At 42.2% G+C, this 23,225-nt stretch overlaps 1 protein-coding gene across 4 annotated transcripts in view; it reads left to right on the top strand.

The window, feature by feature from the left end:
- Positions 1–17,503, top strand: part of RBM6 (RNA binding motif protein 6) — a 204,842-nt gene extending 187,339 nt beyond the window's left edge. For 3 of the 4 annotated variants that reach the window (XM_004267820.2, XM_049716383.1, XM_049716382.1), the window contains 14 exons: positions 788–848; positions 2,778–3,050; positions 3,497–3,657; positions 4,721–4,818; positions 5,500–5,542; positions 5,683–5,764; positions 6,009–6,094; positions 6,630–6,776; positions 8,740–8,835; positions 9,968–10,228; positions 12,036–12,110; positions 12,804–12,901; positions 15,419–15,548; positions 17,257–17,503. In XM_004267820.2, coding sequence (XP_004267868.1) covers positions 788–848; positions 2,778–3,050; positions 3,497–3,657; positions 4,721–4,818; positions 5,500–5,542; positions 5,683–5,764; positions 6,009–6,094; positions 6,630–6,776; positions 8,740–8,835; positions 9,968–10,228; positions 12,036–12,110; positions 12,804–12,901; positions 15,419–15,548; positions 17,257–17,382 — 1,737 coding nt within the window. In that variant the 3' untranslated portion in view covers positions 17,383–17,503. The remainder of the gene's footprint in view (positions 1–787; positions 849–2,777; positions 3,051–3,496; positions 3,658–4,720; positions 4,819–5,499; positions 5,543–5,682; positions 5,765–6,008; positions 6,095–6,629; positions 6,777–8,739; positions 8,836–9,967; positions 10,229–12,035; positions 12,111–12,803; positions 12,902–15,418; positions 15,549–17,256) is intronic. The other variant, XM_049716384.1, reaches the window with a different exon arrangement.
- The last annotated feature ends 5,722 nt before the right edge of the window (positions 17,504–23,225 follow it).

The following is a 23,225-nucleotide window of genomic DNA, read 5'->3' as shown; positions in this document are numbered from 1 at the left end:
TCTCCTCCTCCATTTGGTATTCTTTTACTCAACCTACAAGACCCTACTCATAGAATCCTTTTCATGGTTCCTGCTCTTTTGGTTTCTTACCAGTCAACTCTGCCCTTCTAACACTCTGAGCTCAGTGGCAAAAGTTCAGGTTTGGGGCTGTGTTTGGGGTTGGGCAATGATAGACTTGCCTATTTGTTCATAGGTTCAGATAAGAAGAACTACACTCACAATGCAAAGTGTCTCTTCCCTTGTTCTAGGGTAGTGAATGTAACTTTTCCTTTTAACATCCTCAGAATAGCTGCCAGAGACACTACTTATGGATCATCCTCCTCCTTCTGTGCCCTTTTTAAAATCAGTGTTTGAGAAAGGAATTGATCACTGGATTCTTCTCAGTTCCAGCCAAGCCTGAATAGGGTTGTCATAACCAGTTCAGGATCAAATTTTGGATGCAGACTGAGTGGTAACAGCTTTAGGGCAGTATATCCTATAAACCACTTAATAGTCCAGTCTTCTTAGTCAAGTTTACTTCCTGTAGAAATCCTTGTCCAGAGCAAAAGCATTTGGGGCTGCTCCAAGGTCCATATACCCTGTTAGAGGCAGCTCTCAAACACCAGCTCATCAGAGTCCACGTCAGCTCTGATGAGTGGAAGACATCAGACTGATAAGGTTTTAAGGTGATCTGGGATATGGCTTATTTCTTTCATTTTTTGGCAGTTGTTGCTGTGTTGGATATAAGTAAGATTTAAAAAAAAAATTTTTTTTTGGTCAATTTGAATTCTTTTCCTTTCCCTTGTAGTGTAAGGCCAGCACTGGTGGACACCGATCTTCATGTTCATTCTGCAAGTGCCCAAGGGAAGGTGAGTGGTGGTAGAGATGGAGGTGGTAGTTTTTATTTTGTGCACTGAGCAAAACAAATTTCATGCTTTCCTTGGCTTCAAAGAGTGATCATCCCTAAATACAAGATGATCTGTAAAGCTCTTAAAAGTGCAGTGTGATAGCTAACTTCGTGTGACCTGTTAGTAAATCGTTTTGGATCTCAGAGTTCTGCCAGGGGAATGAGATGGGTTATGGGCTCCTTATCCATAACACAGCTGACCAGATGTCAGTAGTATTGTTACTCAGAATACATTTTAAGGATATTAGACTGAGAAGGAGTCTACATGGCATTAGTCCATGTGGACACCCCACCCACCCTACCCCAGCTTCTTTGAAGTTATTGGGAATAATTTGCTATTGTTATTATTTTCTCATTTACGTTCTAAACATTTGAGGATCTTCAACACAAAAACATTTGTTAAAGTAACAGTAAAAATATAAACAAGAGACAATAATCAGGATTGAGGGTTTGTGTTATTTTTATAGAGTAATAAACCTAACAGCTTCTCAGTAACTTGGTTTTAAAGTTAATTTCTCCTGAGAACCTGTAAGTAAACAACCTTGAAGAGTGTGTCAAAGGCATCTGTAACAATAGTCCTATAACAATGACTGTTATGTGCCTCTTTCTGATATTATTCTGTAAGGAAAGCTAGTGCATGACCATAAAATACAGTTCAGTGCTGGGATCCTGTTAGTCTTCTGAAAGATCTGTTTGTTCCAAGGTTAGAACTTAGCATGCCTACAAAGAATTCCTTAGCTGGGCTTTTGGCCTATAGTGGAGATTCTACTCTAGTGAGGGCTGTGAAGCAGGTGTTCTGAAAATCTTTGGGGAAGGCTCTACATGCTCTAGAGACCAAACCAGCATATGGGAAGGTGAGTAAATAACTTCCCCATGGACAGGTTGGAGATTTTTAGCTTGTTGTATTACTTCAATTAGGCAAAATTGTACTTTTTCCCTCAAGAAAGACTTCTTTCTCAGTCTACTCTAACAAATGAACAGATGGTTTATAAAAACCCTTGAGCACCATACCACTAAGATGGCTGAAACAACTTTAACATGGAAACATACATAGCAAGTATTCATTGGTTGCCTGTCACTGCTGTTAAGTAATCTCTACACTGCTCCCATAGAATGTCTTTTTGAGCCTCATGACTTCCTCTAAGAATGAATTAATTGCAGAAATACCTCCAATTAACTGGACAAATTATCCTGCTTTAGAAAGAGATTTGAAATGAGTCATTTATATTTTGAAGGACATTTGCCCATTGTAATTATTTGCATATAAATGAGCTGTGTGCAGGTAGGTCTCTTCTTAGCTTCGCCGGAGAATAGGGTGTCTGGTTCTACAGAATTTGAGCAGCTATCTTAGTACCGTAACACTGGAAGAAGCAAGGCCCCTAGCCATACACGTTTGAGATAAGTGTTTCTAGCAAACTTCTAGCAAGGGCCATATCTTTGGTAATTTTGTCCCCAGATCTGTTCTATCATTGGTTATAATAATAAAGATCAGGGTCTCATGAAAGATTTAAATGTTGGGGAAGTGATAGAAAACTCATAAGATTAAATTTTTTAAATACTGGGTAGTTTCTTCTGTTAACTATTTTATATGCTGTCTTATTAGCCATGCTTAAAGTCTGTCAGAGGACTTTTTTGTAGGTATTTCTTTGACTTTTAAAACTATTCCAGGGAATTCCCTGGTGGTCCAGTGGTTAGGACTTGGTGCTTTCACTGCTGTGGCCCAGGTTCAGTCCCTCGTCGGGGAACTAAGATCTCTCATGCCACGTGGTGCAGCCAAACAAAACAAAATAAAAGCATTCCAGTATAAGTATTTGGTGGCAGGTAAGGAGGAATCACAGTGTTTGGGGGGATAAAACCTGTTGGAGATTCTCTTTCTGTTCTGTTCCTCTAGCGACAGAGGCCAAGCAAGAATTAATAACCTACCCTCAGCCTCAGAAAACATCCATACCAGTACCGTCAGAAAAACAACCCAGCCAACCAAGGTCAGCTGATAAGGAATCTGAACCCAAGAAGCGGGAAGAAGGACAAGAACCACGCTTGGGACATCAAAAGAGAGAAGCAGAAAGGTATCTCCCTCCTTCGCGGAGGGAAGGGCTCACCTTCCGAAGAGACCGAGAGAAGGAGCCATGGTCTGGGGAGACACGCCAGGATGGGGAAAGCAAAAGTAAGTGGTTTGTTGGGGCATGTACCAGACCGTGACCACTGTGGTCGGAACATAGATTGCTTGTGTTGTGGCTCTGGACCAGCAGCTTCCTACACCCTAGTAAAACTGCTCGGCCTGATTGAAGAGGCTCTTGCTTTTCCCGGCCTCTCTGAAGTAATCTATATCTTCCAAATAGCAAGTTGCTATTCAGATGCAGCAAAGCATAACTTTAGATATCTAAGTATTGGGGAAGAAAAATATGAAGTATTTGACTAGCATTTTGTTATAGAACCAGCCTTGGTAGAGCAGGGTAACATCTGCAGTCATCTGCAGTAAAAAAAAAATACACACACACACACACACACACACACACACACACACACACTCAGGCTCTGAGGACTTCAAAAATGTAAACCTTTCTCTCTCTCTCTCCTTTCTCCTCTCCCATTTGTGCTTGGTTTGTTCAGCAATCATGCTAAAACGCATCTATCGTTCCACTCCACCTGAGGTGATAGTGGAAGTGCTGGAGCCCTACGTCCGCCTTACTACTGCTAACGTCCGTATCATCAAGAACAGAACAGGCCCCATGGGCCACACCTATGGCTTTATTGACCTTGACTCCCATGCGGTGAGTCGTAGTTATCCGTCACCACCACCCCCACCCCCTGGATCCCTCACCTCCTACTACCTCAGCCAGGGATGGCTGGCTATAGAAACCTCCAGAAGGTTTGAAGGACTTTAATCTTGGAATTCTCATTTGCTGCTTGGTACCATAACCCCTCTTACTCTTTTCTTGGGGTTCATTCAGGTGAAATGACTGCCCTTGAAAGTTGGAACTCTGAGTGGTTTTCCAGATCCATTTTTGTCTTGTGGCATTTACAGTTTCCAGTTAAAATAAAGTGACAGCTTAGTCACTTGTGGAAAATCTGAGGACTAAACCTTTTCAAGATTTTAGTGAATTTTCTGATTTCTTAAAATCATTTTGCCTGGCCACAGACAGTTTTATGTTTGATGGAAACAGAGCATTTCCTCTTTTTCCTCAAAGTGTTGCTTTAATAGATTTCTTGTGGCTTGAAGTTTTAGTTGTGGGGCCCTTTTCTATGGAAGTAATGTGAGGATAGCAATGAAAATCATTGATATTTCTTAGATTTCACAGGATAGCAATGAAAATCATTGATATTTCTTAGATTTCATGCTCAGAAATCACAAGAGACTTTGTAAACTGAATCTGATGCAATGACAGTTGCAGACTAGAAGAGGATTTGAATTTCTGAAATTTATACCAAGAACTGATGTCTACTCTGACCATTATTCTGATCAACCCTTCATTAAGAGTTGCCTGTTTTTGCCAGTGTGCTCTTAGTATTACAGTTATGACCAGAACATAATGTTTAGAAATTTTTCTTTTTTTTTTGCGGTATGCGGGCCTCTCATTGTTGTGGTCTCTCCCGTTGCGGAGCACAGGCTCAGCGGCCATGGCTCACGGGCCCAGCCGCTCCGCGGCATGAGGGATCTTCCCGGACCGGGGCACAAACCTGTGTCCCCTGCATCGGCAGGTGGACTCTCAACCACTGTGCCACCAGGGAAGCCCTAGAAATTTTTCTTTTGAGAAGGAAAATCCATGTTCAGTTTTCTTTCAAGGGACATGTCCTTTTCCCTCTTTGGGTTCAAATGAGTCTTTGCTTCCCCAGGAAGCTCTTCGCGTAGTGAAGATCTTGCAGAACCTTGATCCACCATTTAGCATTGATGGGAAGATGGTAGCTGTAAACCTGGCCACTGGAAAACGAAGGTAAAGCAGAGGGGTGCTACCCCCACTCAGGTTTTTGGGAGGAAACTCTTATTCCTGGCTGGAGAGACAGGTAGTAAAACGTGGTGCTTTCCCAGTATGAGTTGCTTCAGGTACGTGTGTATGTTTTCTTTTTCTGAAGCTTGCCTTGTTCTGACTCTAGGTTTTTGTTTTTCTCTTTAAATAGCAGTACTAGGTACTTCTGTTTTTTCCCTCTTGATTCTCTGGTATCTTTGGGTCCCAGGTGATGGTACAGTCTTGGATGTGCAGGGAAAGAATTGCAATATATGCTTGCCCCTTGGAATCCTAAGAAAATGCTGTCTTGACTTTGTTCATACCCCCATAGTGCTGGGAAATCTTATTCTTCTTTACTCCTTCATTCATCTTGACCCAGGAGTGGTAACTGGGAAATGGCTGCATCAGAGAGGCAAGCTTACAGGGATGGGGCAGATCTTGCTCTGGCACCCTCAACTCAGTTGCTGTTTTGCTTCAGCCGATAGCTTTGTAGGAGTCCCACTGCCCCTCCCCTCGGGAGTCTCTGCATCACCAGACTTGCTTACTGTCTGGGTTGGTTCCTTTCCGTACAAAAGAGGGAAAAGAGTTTCTCAGCAAATCTGTAGGGTTGGGCACTCCTCAAGTGGCTTTTGGTAGCAGGCTCAAGACATGTTGTATTGTTTGTTGCAGAAATGATTCTGGGGACCATTCTGACCACATGCACTACTATCAGGTAGGCTTCAGCAGTTGGGGGGTGCTCTATTAAAATCCTCAAGTGACTGAAAGAGTGATCTTAAATTTTCTCTAGTGGGTAATTGTTAAGGTAAATGGCTATCAGAAGTTCCATAATTTTAACTTGTCTTTCTGTGATAGGGTAAAAAATATTTCCGAGATAGGCGGGGAGGTGGCAGAAATTCAGACTGGTCTTCAGATACAAATCGACAAGGACAACAGTGTGAGTGACCTTTGTCTTATTTCTATTGTTCTTTTTGGCTTGACTACTCATTCATTGAAATCTTCATGGTCACAAAGTTGGCAAGAGATGCAGTTGACTAGGGGTTATGTCTCAGAGAGCATCGTCTACAGGTTCTGTACTGTTTTGGGTTGGCCAGCCTCGTTCTTAGATTGTTCTTGATGAGTCCCCAGCAAGGGCTTCATTGGACAGGGACTAACACTGGCTCTGGTTTTATTCCCTCTAGCTTCATCTGACTGCTACATATATGATTCTGCTACTGGCTACTATTATGACCCCTTGGCAGGAACTTATTATGACCCCAATACCCAGGTGAGTTTTTGGCTTTGTTATTTTGTCAGTGATTCTTTTGAGAAAAGTACCTGTGATTTGTTACTTTGAAGGTTTTATTCCCTGTATTCTCTGGTTGCTCATTACATGAAAAGTATAAAAGTTTAAATCTATATAAGCTGAATATTTCTCCATTCAAGGCAGCTGCTCCACTGTTGTACTATGTGTACCTCATGTCTACTTCTTGTTTTAAAAAGTCCAGGTTTTATATTGAGTTATATTTATTTAGGTGGATTTTAAAGATGATAATCTTCATGTTAACTGTTGTACATATAGAAAATCAATGCGTTGTGGCATTACAGGCAAGAACAGTGCTGTTCTTGGAAAAATGGACAGTGAGTGGTCTGGCTACATCCTGGCCCCTGAAGTGGAGTTTTCGATTGTTTGATATGGTCTCTTCTTAGGCTTGAGGGAGAGAGCTGTTCTTTCCCTCAGAAGGGAACTGTGCTCCTTAGATCTGGAATTACTGGGAAAGTAAAACGTTCTGTAGACTTAACTGTTTCCAACTGTATTGCAGCAAGAAGTCTATGTGCCCCAGGACCCTGGGTCACCTGAGGAAGAAGACATCAAGGAAAAGAAACCCACCAGTCAAGGAAAGTCAAGCAGCAGGAAGGAAACGTCTAAAAGAGATAGCAAGGAGAAAAAAGACCGAGGAGTGACAAGGGTAAGATGACTTGTGAATCTGCTCCCTTTTCACCACATAATTACAGATTAAAAGAAAAGAGTCATAGACAGACGAGGTCTGGGTTTGAGGTGTAGAGTTACTAAAAAAGCAGGCAGTCCACTAGCCTCTTACAGCCTGTCGTCACTCTCTTTTCTAAATACAGAAACTGTGGATGGTGGAACAAAGTGGCTCAGCTCAAACCCCAATACCTCAGCTCCACACAGTTTCACTTTCCTACATCCCTTTTCAGTGCTTGACTCCGTATACACACATCTATAGGCAGGGGATACCATTTTCTATTCTTTATTCACTTTATATTTGATCATAAGTATTTTTTCATGTTTGTATAATACTCTTTATTACTTCCATGCCTGTATGGTAAAAATTCATAGTAAAACTGTGACCTTGTTTTCTTCATCATTCCTACATTGTTTGTCTCTTCTTTCTAATCTTATTCTGTTATAATATACAGCATTTAACATTTTATTTTTTCTTTTTTAAATTACTTCCTTAGGATAAATTTTCAAGAACAAAGATGATGAACATTTTTACATTTCCTGACGTAAAATCAAATTGTTTTCCAAAGAATTATATTGATTCACCCTGACACCAGTTATGCATTAATGCAAATGGATGAATTAGCCTGTGGCTTAATTCATAACTTGTCTTTTTTTTCCCCCCCCTTCTAATACTACTAGTGTTTATGCAGATACATATATATAGAGAAAGAATCTGTCTGAGAACTTTTTTCTTCTAATTTTGTTGAGATATAATTAATATACAGCACTGTATAAGTTTAAGGTATACAGCATAATGATTTGACTTATATACATGGTGAAATGATTACCACAGTAAGTTTAGTGAACATCCATTGTCTCATAAAGAAACAAAATAAAAGGAAAAAAATGTTTTTTTCTTGTGATGAGAACTCTTCAGATTTATCCTCTTAACAGCTTTCATATATAACATACAGCACTGTTCATGTCTAGTATTTATGTATATTATAATTGGAAGTTCTTACCTTTTGACCACCTTCATCCAATTTCCCCACCCCCTACTCCCACCCTGCCTCTGGTAACGACAAATCTGATCTCTTTTTCTTTGAGTTTGTTTGTTTGTTTGGGTGTTTTGTTATGTTTTTCTTTTGTTTCCCTACAACACTATGTTAGTTTTGGTTCACAACATAGTGATTCAAAATTTCTATACATTACAAAATGATCACCACTGAAAACTTAGACTTTAAAGTTATACTGGCTTAATATGTGGGGTTTTTTTTTGTTTTCTTTATAAATTTATTTATTTTCATCTGTGTTGGGTCTTCATTGCTGCGTGCGGGCTTTCTCTAGTTGCGGCGAGTGGGGGCTACTCTTCATTGCAGTGAGCAGGCTTCTTATTGCGGTGGCTTCTCTCGTTGTGGAGCATGGGCACGCAGGCTTCAGTAGTTGTGGCACATGGGCTCAATAGTTATGGCTCATGGGCTCTAGAGCATGGGCTCAGTAGTTGTGGTGCACGGACTTAGTTGCTCTGCGGCATGTGGGATCTTCCCAGACCAGGGATCAAACCCATGTACCCTGCATTGGCAGGCGGATTCTCGACCACTGTGCCACCAGGGAAGCCCCTGGCTTAATGCTTGGATTCTGCTTTTGCCCCTTATTCTTTCTAACCATATTCTCAATCATTTGTAAAATGAGCATATTAATGCCTATTTAGAAGGATTATAGTAAAGGCTGAAGGAGATAATGTATATAAATGCATCATCTGGTGCCTGACATATAGTAATCACTCAATATATACTAAATGTGATGTTTTTAAAGTTTTTTTTTTTAATTTTGGAATCATTATAGTAACATTACAGATATTTCACAAATTAAGAGGTTTGGAAAATCAGACTCATTTCAACAGGGTTAACTCTAAACCCAGCTTTTATAAGTATCATATAAAACTTATCTGGGATTTTGATCAGTTTCAGGAAAATGCCAGTGAGGGGACAGCTCCCCCAGAAGATGTCTTTAAGAAGCCTCTGCCTCCCACTGTGAAGAAGGAAGAGAGTCCTCCACCAGTAAGGCTAAGCTGATGCACTGGGCTAGGGCTGGGGCTGGTTCCGAATGGGAAGGGAAGTTCAAAGGTTGATGCCTCACTTTGGTGTTGGTCCTTTAGCTCTCTGTGTCTCACAGACAAGACTCTTCTTGAGTATAAGCATGAGGTAAATTTTCCTGTCTGCTAATAGGGGTATTGATGGAGAATCAGAGGCAGTTATCTGTCCTCTTTCCCTCTGCCTTGTGACATTCCCACCATACTGGCCCTTTTTAAGTTAGAATCTCGGTCTTGTTAATTCTTCTCTTCTAAATGACCAAGGAAACCCATTTTCCTGGCCCTGATGTTTCCTACCTTTTGGTGCTGCATGAGAATCTCTTAGATGTCGAGTGCATGCATGGTCATTTTTATAGTTTGCCTGCCAGAGTGAACAATGCTAACATTCGTACCCATTTTTTAGATGCCTTTAAGTGATAGTGTCAATCTAATCACAAGTTATTTCGATTAAATACAAATATATAACAATAGAGACCCTCTGTTTTTATTTTGATTGATCATATGCCAGTGATCATGCATCATTATTTAACATTTCCTATAAGCTACTGATAAATACTTTTTGCCTGCTCTACATTATTGATTCAGTTCACTATAACATCTGTCCTAACCATGCCTTTGTCTTTACCTTACTCAGGAACTGAATCTGTCTACCTGAGTGTTTATCCTTCAGTTGCTTTTAGTCCATCTCCTAAATCTCTTTTGCTCTAGGAGTTACTGTAGCCTTGATGAAAGTTATCTTTCCTTTTCTCCATGGGTTACAGTGACTTGGAGGTGGTTGCTATCTCTGCCTCTTCAAAAGTAACTTTTAAACTCTCCCTGTGGTCTCTGTCAGTTTCCCTTTCTCTTCCTTCTCATCACTGTTCTGTTGCTAGAGTCACTCCTAAGGGAAACTTTCTGGCTTATCTCAGTGGACAAGGAGAACAGTCAAGCTCGAGCCATGTTGCTTCCATCTGGGAAATGAGCAACATGGTCAGTGGGCCTGTTTTGAACCCAGTTCATTATTCAGGCTAAAAGAAATGAGATGCCCATATCAGAATATCCAGAAAACAGGCCCCAAATATAGGTTGAGTTTGCGTTAATCCCTGGCCTTCTCCTACCAGCCTAAAGTGGTAAACCCACTGATCGGCCTCCTGGGTGAATATGGAGGAGACAGTGACTATGAGGAGGAAGAGGAGGAGGAGCAGACCCCTCCTCCACAGCCCCGCACGGCACAGCCCCAGCAGCGGGAGGAGCTGACCAAGAAGGAGAATGAAGAAGACAAACTCACTGACTGGAATAAACTGGCTTGTCTGCTCTGCAGAAGGCAGTTTCCCAATAAAGAAGTTCTGAGCAAACACCAGCAGCTTTCAGACCTGCACAAGGTATTAAGGGAAGGGCCCTGACCTTTCGAACTTTTGACTCTTTATCACTGTTGAGCATTACAGTGACTAAAGAAGCTTATGTTGTCCTCCTCAGCCTGTATCTTCCCCAACTCCTCTAATTAAATCAGTTTAATTCAAAAATGAGTTGCTGGGACTTCCCTGTGGTCCAGTGGTTAAGACTTCGCCTTCCACTGCAGGGGCCGCAGGTTCGATCCCTGGTTGGGCAATTAAGATCCCACATGCCATAAAGAGCGGCCAAAAAAAAAAAAAAAGACAAAAATGAGTTGTTCCTCCACCTTTTGTTCATGAGTTGCTCTACATTAAGATGGTGCCTACCTTCAAAAAACTTCAGGGTGTAGACCCAAGGCAAGCATCATGGCTGTGGCTGGGGCACCAAACATGGAAGCTGTGCTGAAGACAGGAGGAGAAGGGGTCGTGGAAAAGGAAACTCACCTTCTGGGTTTCTCATCTTAGCTCTACCATTAACCTAAGAGTTGGACTTCAGATAAGGCCCTTTTCTTCTTTGATACTTGGTGGCTTCACCTGGTTCCATCTAGCTCTGACAGTGTGTGGTTTTCCCCAAGGGTGAGTCACATTCTGCCATCTCTTCATGTAGTGAGTTATTGCTATAAGCCATGGCACAAAAACTATTCTTGGGGTGTTAAACTGACATACATTGGTCCTCCCTTGCAGTCTTCTCATTTATATGTACTGGCCAAGGAGCCAAATTCTGGACAAGTAAAGCCCCTAGATGGACTCGTGTTCTCAGTATAAAGTAATTTCTTTCACACTCCTTTTCCAGCAGATGTTGCTAGAGCACATGAGGGGATAAGATTTAGACTTTCTCTCAATATAAAACCCAAAGTCCTATGTAGCTAAAAGCTGAAAAGCTCTGCTTTCATGATAGGCACACCTCTTCTTCCAGCTGCCTCTGTTGAGGCTCTGCAAAGTTTCTAGGATTCTGAGAGGCTCCTTCTGACAACCCCTGCAACAGACTACCTCCAAGTTCCTTTGACCTTCTGGAATTCTGAGTCATCAGACAAAACATTTAAAATTCAGCTCTCTCATGAAAGTGCTAATAAATTGCTAAAGAGATTAAAAAGTTGTTGTCAGGAAAGAGGAGCCAGAGGTCTGATGAATCCACAAACTGAACTAGCCCTGGGACAGTGGAACGTGGACTATAGCACTTTTCCTTTCCTTGCAGTAATCCAATGCAAAGAATCCCCTTTCTGTACAAGAGCTGCTCTGGACACCTTAAGTTTCTTATATATGCCAGAAGGAGCCACGCTTCAGGATTGTAGGACCCTCAAGGAGTACAGGACTCTCAGAGAAATCTGTTCATTTGTGACCTTGGAGTTCCTTTTCCTGTTTCTCTGTGGGCTTGAATAGTGCCCACAGAGAATAGTGTCTGAGGATGGCAGGTGGTAGTGGTGGTAGGCAGAGCATGTGGGCATTTGGTTTTCTTCACTGGTGTAGTCAGATTCCCCTCTCCCATTTTTACCTTAGGTAAAGAGATATAAACCAGATTTGTGTCTTCTACACTTTGGAGAGAAGTAGGATAAAATTCTGTCTTGTGTCACAACATGTAACTAATCTATGTGACAAGCCAGTGTTAGAACCTGGGTTCCCATTGGTGAGCCTAACGCAAGACCAGTTAGGGATTGTTGCTTGCATGGTGCCGTGATCACTTGGGAGGGTTGGTCAGTGAAAGGAGCTACAGTCCTAGAGCAGCTATCAGGAAAGGCCTAGAGCATTTCTAGGACCACTTTTTTTAGACCTACACTCATAGAACTCCCTCTCTTCTCAGCAAAACCTGGAAATCCATCGGAAGATAAAACAGTCTGAGCAGGAGCTAGCCTATCTGGAGAGGAGAGAACGGGAGGTAAGATTTGGTGACTTGTTACTCCCTTGACCCCCAACTCTTTTTGCTTTCTGGTATAGCATTTGTAGGCTGTGCTGAAGATAAAGAACGAAGAAGCCCCAAAAGATGGTGTATATATTTCTCAAAACTCATCAAACTACATTAAAGTGGGTACATTTTATAGTTTATAAATTATACCTTAGTAAAGTTGCTTTTTTTAAAGGTGATGTTAGGGTCTTTGGGTAGGTGAAATAACATTCCTCTTTCCTGCCCAGCTTTTAAAATCAATGAAGGAGTGTTGGATAGGGCTGCTGAAATAGCATCTTTTACTGTTAAAGGCCAAGTTGGAGGAAGTAGCTTAGAGTGAGAGCCAAATGGACTTGCTATCTAGACCAATTAGGCAGACTCACTTACCCAGCTACAGGCTTCACTGGCCCATGACAGGTCTTATGTGACCGTCAAGAATCCACCTGTGGAGGCGTATTGGAGAGCACCTCCTCCTCAGAAGAGGAAAAGATAGCCTCTTCTTCCCAAATTTACCAGTTAGAGAAGCCACTACTTTCTCAAGAAGAATGTTTGAAGGAATGAGAGATTCCAGGAGTTACCAGTTGAATCCCTTCACATTAGAAGAAATATCGGGAATAAAGTGAAGCTTTCGCACTCTCCCACCCCCTCAGATGGGAGTCTCAGATCTGTTCTTCTGCTTACCAACAGGGAAGGTTTAAAGAAAGAGGAAATGATCGCAGGGAAAAGCTCCAATCTTTTGATTCTCCAGAAAGGAAACGAATTAAATACTCCAGGGAAACTGACAGGTAAGCTAGAAACTCTTCACTCAGCCTAGGTCTCAAGCCTAATGATGAAACCATCACTTTCTTTAACGTGCTGCCTTTTTCTCTCTCGGGGAGTGAGGTTATCGGGAGCAGGTTCTGTCTGAACTCTTGAGCATGAAGTTCACCCCAGCCTTTTTACCACCTGTCTTAACACAGGGAATATGTATGTTTGCATGTAAGAATCACTGGCTGCTTAGGGAACCCTTTCTCTCCTCATCAGTAACACTGTACCTCCGTATTAGCCTGATAAGAATGTCACACTCTTGGACTTTTTTCTCTAGGGAACCTCCATTCTCACACATTAGGTGCTGAATAAATGGTTGGCTGCTGATAGAAATATATGATCTCTAGCTTCCTGTGCTTGTTTCTGGTCAGAGAGCTCCAAAGTTGTGAGTCCAGAGTTATACAGAATTTGCTGATAGCCCACTGTGTACAGGTACTGCACCAAGGGCAAGGAATATTCATGTGGACAAGACACGTATTATCCTTGACTGTCTGAACAGAGAATAGGAAGGCTTAGGTGGTACTTTGTCTTGTAGGGCAGACACAGAAATCCGGTGGAGAAGGGGAGGGCATTTCAATTGGAGGGAACTGCATGCTTCATGGATGAAAGAGAGAGAGGTCATGATGCATTTGAGAAGCTGTAAGTAGCTTGATGGGCTGAACACTGAAGATAAGTGGTTGAGTGACAAGGAGATGAGGCTGGCTCAACAGACACAGTCCAGTTCTTGAAGTTCATGCTCCTTTAACACCTTGCTAAGACTTTGTCTTAGGGCAGTGGGAGGTTATGAAATGGTTCTAGGCAGGGTATTGATCTAGTGAAACTTGAACAAGTCTCTACATTGGTAAGCAAAAGAACTAGTAGCGAGGGTAGAGTATGCCTGTGGGGAAAGGGGAGATAATTGATGGAGAAAGTCCCCTAAGAAGTCTAGGTGGGGTCTGGGGCTCTGGCATTCCAACTTATTTGTTCACAGCCCTCAATAAGAGATTATTTTGAATCATGGCCCAGAATATATGTATGTGTGTAAATAACTGAAAAAGAAATCTTCATGAAAAATACTTCCTTACTGTGCAATAAACACTGACATTTTTATTTTAGTCTATTCTATTCGCATTTGTAAGAAGTGCTAAGTTGGGACCACTTAATCAATGTAGCATCCCATTGGGTTATTCTCTGCAATTTGAAATACACTGAACGATGACAAAACTGAAGGAGTCAGCCAGGAGGAGGAAGAGCACCTTAGCCCTGAGTCAGTTGGGTGTAGCTGGGTGTAGAAAGAGATGCCTCTCTATTCTCAGCACCCATCACATCACATTCTACTGGCTCTCCTCCTTCTAAGTCTTCTCTCCTGCTCCTCTTCCTTTTCTGGGTTATTCCAGATATTCTCCAGGACTCTGCCCTCAGTTTTCCTTTATTCTTGCTCCTCCATCCTCTTGACTTGGACTGCCTACGGTACCCAAGGCTTTAGCCACCACTCACAGGCTAACAAGTCCTATGGCTCCATCTCAAGTCATTTCTGCTTTCTGAGCTCAAAATCATTATTTCTGTTTACCTTCTGGGCATATCCTCTTGGCCACTCCTCAGCCTCCTCACACTAAACAATTACTCAATATTATATTCCACATTATTTTCTAGTCCAGTCCTGCTAAACCTGCTGTATTCCTATTTCAGAGTAGTAACATCATCGCATCATGGTCTACCTGGTCTGTCCCAATCTTCCTCCTTTATCCTCTGTATCGTTAGTGGCCACATCCATAATTAAGCCTTGCCCCAATTCCTAGCTCACCTCCAAACTGGACTGCTTACTCCCCATCTTTGCTCTTCAGTCTTTCTACCCTACCATCAAAATGACCTTTATAAACAGAAATCTCCTAAAACTAGCCTTTTTGTGAACATATACCTTGCCTAAAGGGAGGCCTGGGTTCTAGAGATTCTTTGCCTGAAGTATGAAGTACAGAGTCATGATTTAGCATGATGTTCAAGGCTTTTCACAATCTGGCTCAAGCAGCCTTTTATCAATTCCTGCCACTCTTCCTCTGGACAAATTGTATTCTTTCACTTCTCCTTGCTTGTGTCCTCCTTTCCTCCCATGCTTTTTCTAGCTCACAACCTCCTCATTTGTTAAGACCCAGTTCAGGTATACCCTCCTGTTAGAATTCCTCATTTTTGGTGATGCCCCTTCAGGTTTGTGTTCCCTGTTTGTATTTCCATAGTAGGTATATACTGTTGCTACATCCATGGCTGAGCTCTTCAATGTGCTGTAAGCATCTATTCACATATTATCCTTCTCACATCCTTCCCCATGAACAGAGTCAGGTCTTGGTCATCTCTGTATCCTCAGGACAAAGCCAGTTTCATAGATAGCAGGCACTCAAAGATACTGTTTAATATTCTTAAGAGGAGGCAAATCTGAATCAAGAGGACAGAGGTTTTTATTGGGCTCACAAGCATGTCACTTTGAAAGTGCTGGTGTCTAAGTATGTATGCTTCTTTTGCAGTGATCGTAAGCCTGTTGGTAAAGAAGGCATCGACAATAGCAGCAAAGGAGGCTGTGTCCAACAGGCCACTGGCTGGAGGAAGGGGGCAGGCCTCGGATATGGCCATCCTGGATTGGCTTCAGCAGAGGAGGTGAAATGGTTTCCATCTTGTTAGGGGTGGCATGAACCTGGCATATACTTAGTTTCCTCTCATTCTGTGGCCCAGAGCTATGTCCTTGCCTGTTAGCTGGGCTTTCACCACTGCTGGCAAAGAACGTGAGAGCTGAGAAGCCTGTCAGTCTTTTTTTTTTTTTTTAAAAAAGAAGATGTCGGGGGTAGGAGTTTATTAATTTATTTTATTTATTTTTACTGTGTTGGGTCTTCGTTTCTGTGCGAGGGCTTTCGCTAGTTGTGGTAAGCGGGGGCCACTCTTCATCGCAGTGCACGGGCCTCTCTTGTTGCGGAGCACAGGCTCCAGACACGCAGGCTCAGTATTGTGGCTCACGGGCCTAGTTGCTCCGCGGCATGTGGGATCCTCCCAGACCAGGGCTCGAACCCATGTCCCCTGCATTAGCAGGCAGATTCTCAACCACTGCGCCACCAGGAAAGCCCCGAAGGCTGTCAGTCTTTTTTTTTCTTTTTTTTACATCTTTATTGGAATATAATTGCTTTACAATGGTGTGTTAGTTTCTGTTTTATAACAAAGTGAATCAGTTATACATATACATATGTTCCCATATCTCTTCCCTCTTGCATCTCCCTCCCTCCCACTCTCCCTATCCCACCCCTCCAGGGGGTCACAAAGCACTGAGCTGATCTCCCTGTGCTATGCGGCTGCTTCCCACTAGCTATATATTTTACGTTTGGTAGTGTATATATGTCCATGCCATTCTCTCACTTTGTCCCAGCTTACCCTTCCCCCTCCCCATATCCTCAAGTCCGTTCTCTAGTAGGTTTGTGTCTTTATTCCTGTCTTACTCCTAGGTTCTTCATGACATTTTTTTTTTCTTAAATTCCATATATATGTGTTAGCGTACGGTATTTGTCTTTCTCTTTCTTTTTTTTTTTTTTAACATCTTTATTGGGGTATAATTGCTTTACAATGGTGTGTTAGTTTCTGCTTTATAACAAAGTGAATCAGTTATACATATACATATGTTCCCATATCTCTTCCGTCTTGCGTCTCCCTCCCTCCCACCCTCCCTATCCCACCCCTCCAGGCGGTCACAAAGCACCGAGCCGATATCCCTGTGCCATGCGGCTGCTTCCCACTAGCTATCTACCTTACGTTTGTTAGTGTGTATATGTCCATGACTCTCTCTCGCCCTGTCACAGCTCACCCTTCTCCCTCCCCATATCCTCAAGTTCGTTCTCCAGTAGGTCTGTGTCTTTATTCCTGTCTTACCCGAAGGTTCTTCATGACATTTTTTTTTTTCTTAAATTCCATATATATGTGTTAGCATATAGTATTTGTCTTTCTCTTTCTGACTTACTTCACTCTGTATGACAGACTAGTCCTGGGTCCCATGAAGGGCCTCACCCCTCATGTTTAAGGAAAAGAAGAGAAGATAGAAAAGGTGATAAGAGGGAACCCTCTCCATTTTGTGTTGTCTTAGTCCCTGTCTGAAAATGCCACATATATGAGATGGGCTTCTCACATTTCTGGTGTTGAATCCTGTATCCTGAAATCATGGCATCGCCACCCTCCTTATTCATCTTGAGTGTTTGTTTATTAAGCATTCTTTAAAAATTCTCCTATATCCTGCTCCTTACTAGTCCAGAAATGCTTATAGTCAAAGACCAGCCCTGAGGCTAATTAATTCATAGAGCTCACTTCATTGTTTGTCTTTGTTTTACAGACTGAAAGCCGGATGAGGGGTCCCAATGTGGGAGCTCCAGGAAGAACCAGCAAGAGACAGTCCAATGAGACTTACCGAGACGCTGTGCGAAGAGTCATGTTTGCTCGGTATAAAGAACTCGATTAAGGAGTGGAGACAAGTCCCACAGGACACAGCCTCCTTCTTGTTTTGTTTGTCCGTCTCTCCTTTTGTTTTGTTACTGTTCTTGCTGCTAGAACTTTTTTAAATAAACTTTTTTTCAATGTGACTTCTTTTGGTGGTTAAATTTTTCTCCCATGGGTGGGGGGGTGGGGCTAATGGTAGGAGGAAGAGAGTCCCTTGGTGTGGGTCCATTTGAGGTGACGCTGAAATGGCAACAAGGGCTGTAGTGAGCCCTGGAACAGTGCCTGCTATCAGTGTGAGTGGACTGGTTGCAGTGACCGTTGAACTCCGGCTTGTACGAATACTGTCAGATTTTTAAAAATTATTTTCCTAATCTAATTAGTGAAAATAGCATCACACATTATTGTAACTGCTAAGGCTGAACATATTTCCATATGTTGGTTTACTAGTCATTAGACCTTCAGAAGTCCTCTTCTGACTTTGTTGGGGGACGGGGGGAGGCAGTGTTGTGACAGCTCTTTTTCTGAGTGTCTGCTGGATGTTCACTGCTTCACACATTGTGGTCACCACAGCAAGTTGACATAATAAGAATTACCACTTCTCTCCAGCCACTGCCCCAGCTTTTCCTTTCCTCCATGGCTAGAACTCTCCAAAGAGATGTCTGCCCTCTTTCAAATCTTTATTGCCCACCATATCACTCATACCATTTCACAGAATTTGCTTCAAAAGTGAGTTTTTTGTGTGTTTTTAATTCTTTATAGTTAAAAAGACTGCTATATCCTAGGCACCTATTAAAACTTTAAAAAATAATTTCTCAAGGGAACATATGGTACTAAGAATTGCACTTTTCAGGTATCTCAGGGGAAGAATGTTTCTTAGAACTGCATGTTTTGAAGAACATCTTGATTGTATAAGGTAGGGTTTGTGAACTTTTCTGTAAAGAGCCAGAGAGTCAATATTTTAGACTTCATATTATAGGTCATATGATCTCTGTTGCAACTACTCAGCTCTTTTGTAGTAAGAAAGCAGCCACAGGCAATACACAAACAAGTGATTCTGGCTGTGGTCCAATAAAACTTTATTTACAAAAACAGGTCACAGGCCAGAATTGGCCCAGGGGTTGTGGCTTTTCCCAACCCTTGGTCTAACGACATAGTCTGGATGCATAAGGCAGGACCAAGGAGGGTTTTGTAAAAATTGAGTGGGAGTATTGGCATTTTGGAGAGGATGAGCAGTGAGGGGTGGGAGAGGTAAGGAGAGGTGGGAGTATACCAAGGAGAAAACATTTCTAGCAACAGGAATGGTAAATGTGAATTTAAATTGTTTGCCATGCTGTGTCCAAATATCCCTTTCTCTTAATCTTTAATATATCTTTTTATCCCTCCGAAAAAGGAAAACAAACAGGAGTACATTGGCTTAGGGATCAAAAGCCCCTAGTTCTGGGCCTTGCTACCACTAGTGCAGCATTTTAGAAGATGGGCTCTTTGGATCTTTCAGCCCCAGACAGATGTACTCCAAGAGCCCTTCTGGTCTAACTGTTGGTCTGCAGGTGCATCTATGGTGTGTCCAGTTACTCTCTGTCTGACCTTCACTGAATAGGTCAAAACATTTTTTGGAAGTTTCCAAATTTGTCCTGAACTGGTCAGACTAGGTTTTCCTCCTAACTTTGTGTCACCCTGTTTGGCTGTGAAACACATCCAATGCTTCAGTATTGAAGATCCTGTAGAGGCTACTTGGTTGACCCAGGTTATTGGCTGCCCAGCAGTAGCATCATCAAGTTATTAAGTGGTCATTGAATGTTTTGAAAGCCTACTTGTTACTGGGCTTATAGCAAGATCAGTGTGGGTCTCTGTGACCATGGGACTCAGTCCTCTGGGGAAGATGGACGTTGCACAATTTCTGATGTGATGAGAGATGCAAGCTACTGGGATGGTATGACACGGACTTAATTCTCATTTGATGGCAGCAGCATCTTCTCTGATGTGTTTAAACTCAGACCTCCGGACTAGTTTAGGCCACTGCCTAGTTTTGTTTTGGTTTGTCTTCTGGTTTTATTTTGCCACTTTCGTGGAGATTTTATGGTTGGAAATAAGGTCTAAAGTATTTCATACATTTTTAAAGCAGTACTTTGGGTATTGTATGAAACTCGGAATGGGTGTGAAAAGTATGTCACCCTAAGATGTCCCTAGGAGGTTCCCTGAGTCCTCTGATCAGAATGCCAGCTACATAAGGGCAGAGATCTTGGGTAATTTTCTTCACTACTATATCCCTAGGGCCTGGCCCAGGGCCTAACACAGTTGGCACCCAATAAATGAGTGAATAATGCTGAACTCATAGGTCTATGGTAAATACTTGTTGAATTAAATTTTGATTGCATATCTCTCAGTTTAAGCCCATCTCTGACAAAATTAAATATTTTGGTTTCTTGGTATAGGCAAGAGTTCTCACGTTGTCTTTTTTTTTTTTTTTGCTTCCCCACATGAGCCTTTTTACTAATTCTAAAGCAGTAGTTCCCAGCCTGGGACCAAAACATGTGAACTAGTTTTTTTTCTTTTGTCAAGTGGTGAGAAATTAAGAAAAAGACCTAAGATCGTTTCATTAAGAGTACTTCTTTTTTTTTCCATCAAAAAAGTAGTAAAGGCAGGGCTTCCCTGGTGGTGCAGTGGTTGAGAGTCCGCCTGCCGATGCAGGGCACATGGGTTCGTGCCCTGGTCCACGAAGATCCCACATGCCGCAGAGCAGTTGGGCCCGTGAGCCATGGCTGCTGAGCCTGCGCGTCTGGAGCCTGTGCTCCGCAACGGGAGAGGCCACAACAGTGAGAGGCCCGCGTACCGCAAAAAAAAAAAAAAAAGTAGTAAAGGCAAACTTAAAGGACTGTCTTCTATTCTATATTGAACATCTGTGGCTTTCTTTAAAACAAAAAAACAACTCATTCTGTTGTCTTTGTTTTCCTTAATTGGCCAGGAACTTGTTAAACTTTTCCAGACTCACATCAGCTGCCAGACAGGCCTTTGGGGGCACAGCTCTGGAACTCAACAGGGCAGTGTCCACAAGGAAGGTCAGCTACCAGAGAATTTTGAGGATGGCATTTTGCTCTGGTGGAATCCATCTTTTTTTCTAGACACCTCCTTCAAGTATTTAAGAATGATTTTGTACCATTTATGAACAGCTATATAGCTTTTATGGCTGGTGACAAGCCCAGCCCAGCAGGGAGCAACCTCAGGGATGCTCAGAAGTGCTTGTTTAACTGCTTTGGAAATGAGCAGACTTCTAGTGACCATTAAGTCTAGCAAGTTCTGGGTTCTCGGCATCTGCATTATCCATTGCAGGGTTTGCAATGACCCATCTATATTTAAGTTTTAAATATCATTAAACTAATATTGGAGTTCCGAGGGTCACATACATTTACTTTATTCTGATGATAAAAGTTTTACATATATATGTGTGTGTATATATATATACATATATACACTCCCCCATAAGTTGGATATTATATACAGATACATACATACATATGAAAATGTAGAAAAATATGTGTGTGTAGGTAATCTATGGTCTGAATGCTTGTCTTCCCCCACAACCAACACCAACACCTAATCCCCAAAGGTGATGATATTAGTAGGTGAAGTCTTTGGGAAGTCTTTGGGTCATGAAGACAGAGCTGTCATAACTGGGATTAGTGCTCTTGTAAAAGAGATCCCACAGAGCTCCCTAGACCCTTTCACCATGTGAATATACAATAAGAAGTTTGCAGCCCGGAAGAGGGCTCTCACCCAACCATGCTGGCACCTTGATCTTGGACTTCGCAGCCTCCGGGGCTGTAAGAAAAACTTTTCTGTTGTTTACAAGCTACCCAGTCCGTGGTATTTTGTTATAGCAGCCTGAACAGACATAGGTAGGTAGGTAGGTGGATGGATAGGAAGATAGAAATAGAGATGAGGAGAGAGAGAAAAGTTACCCATTATTCTAAAATCCAGAAATTCCTACCTTTCCATCTACTGTCATGTTTTTAATTATCCAAAGAGTTTCCAGTGTCAGTCACTTAATGCCCTCGACATAGAAGGATAAGCCATAGTTAGAACATGTTTAAAGATGCTTTTCCAAGGAAAAGATTTTCCAGTATATCTGGAGCTTCTGGTTTGAAATCTCTTTGACGTCCTTCTACTTATTCTTTTTTTTCTTTATTTTTATTTTATTAATTTAATTTTTGGCTGCCATTGGGTCTTAGTTTCGGCACGTGGGATCTTTTGTTGCGGCACATGGGTTTTCTCTCTCTAGTTCTGGCGTGCGGGCTCCAGGGCACGTGGGCTCTGTAGTTCGCGGCACGCGGGCTCTAGTTGAGGCGCGCTAGCTCAATAGTCGCAGCGTGCGGGCTTAGTTACCCTGTGGCATGTGGGATCTTAGTTCCCTGACCAGGGAACGAACCCACATCCCCTGCACTGGAGGTGGATTCTTTACCACTGGACCACCAGGGAAGTCCCCCTTCTACTTATTCTTAAAAGATTTCTTTTTATCCAGAAAGAAAAGAGTATTAAGTGTGGTTTTCCACATCTAATATCTTCCTCTGCCTTGTCATGGTCTAATTATTCAATCTGTATATGTGACCTGAAAAATCAGTTCCACTAAATCTATATCTATAAATAATGCCAGTGGGCAAGTTATGCTAACTGGATAGATAGAAATACCACCATATGACTGATGAGTGAGGGTCCAAAATATCTCTCTGAATTGCTGAAGGATCCCTGGTTCCTTCTGCCACAAATGTTGCACTTTTAGCTTTGGTAGTGGATTCATTTGTTCATTCAACAAATATTTACTGAGTGCATACCATGTGCCTGGCAGCAGTAGAGGCACTGAGGATATAGTAGTGAACTAAACAGACAAAAGTCTCTCTCCTTCTGGAGTTTACATTCTAGTGAATGAGGGCGTGGACTCAAATTAAACTTAACTAGTTCAAATCCCAGTTCCACCACTATAGTTTGGAATCTATAGTGGGACATTTTAGTGTGACCTACTCTCTAAAACAAGGACGGTGATAATAGCTTTAACTAAGTGAACGGCAGTTGAGCCAGCTAAAAGTGGTCAGATCCAAGATATAGTTTAAAGGTAGAGTCAACAGGATTTGCTGATAGATTGAGTGCGAGGAAAAAGGAGTCATGGATGACTCCAAGTTTTTTGTCCTGAGTAACTGGAAGCAGGGGGTTGCTAACTATGGGGTGGGGAAGGCTGTGAAGGAGACAAGGTTGGTTTTTGGCTGTGTTAATTTTGAGATTCTATTAGACGGCCAAGTAGTAACTGTTAAATTAACCCTGGAAGGACTTCCTGGTGGCATTAAGACTCCACTCCACAGTCCCAATGCAGGGGGCCCGTGTTCAATCCCTGGTCAGGAAAGTAGATCTCACATGCGTGCCGCAACTAAGAGTTCACATGCCACAACTAAGGAGCCCACGTGCCGCAACTAAGGAGTCCTGGAGCCGCAACTAAGGGGCCTGTGTGCCACAACTATGGAGCCTGCCTGCCACAACTAAGAACCAATGCAACCAAATATTTTTTTAAAATCCTCTTAATTTCCATAAACCTCAATTTCCTTACTTGAAAAATGGATTTAATAACCACCTCATAGGTTATGAAATGAAAATAGAAATTTGTAAAGCATGTAGCCCAATCTAATCTAGCATTCAATAAGGCAATAGGCGATCGACCTACATTCCTTCTCTTAAAGCCAGATTAAACGTGATGGTTTACACCGCGTCGGTGAAAGAAAACTGTACTCTCTAAGGCCCTTGTAGCAAAGCAAATAATTACTATGCCTAATAAAGGTAAAAGCTCTGATCCCTATCTGCAAAAGGCAGACTGGAGATTAGGCC

This window comes from Orcinus orca, chromosome 10 (assembly GCF_937001465.1).
Source record: "Orcinus orca chromosome 10, mOrcOrc1.1, whole genome shotgun sequence".
NCBI classification, from domain to species: Eukaryota; Metazoa; Chordata; class Mammalia; order Artiodactyla; family Delphinidae; genus Orcinus; species Orcinus orca.
Note: the sequence above shows the minus strand (reverse complement) of the source record. Positions and strands in the feature narration are given on the sequence as shown.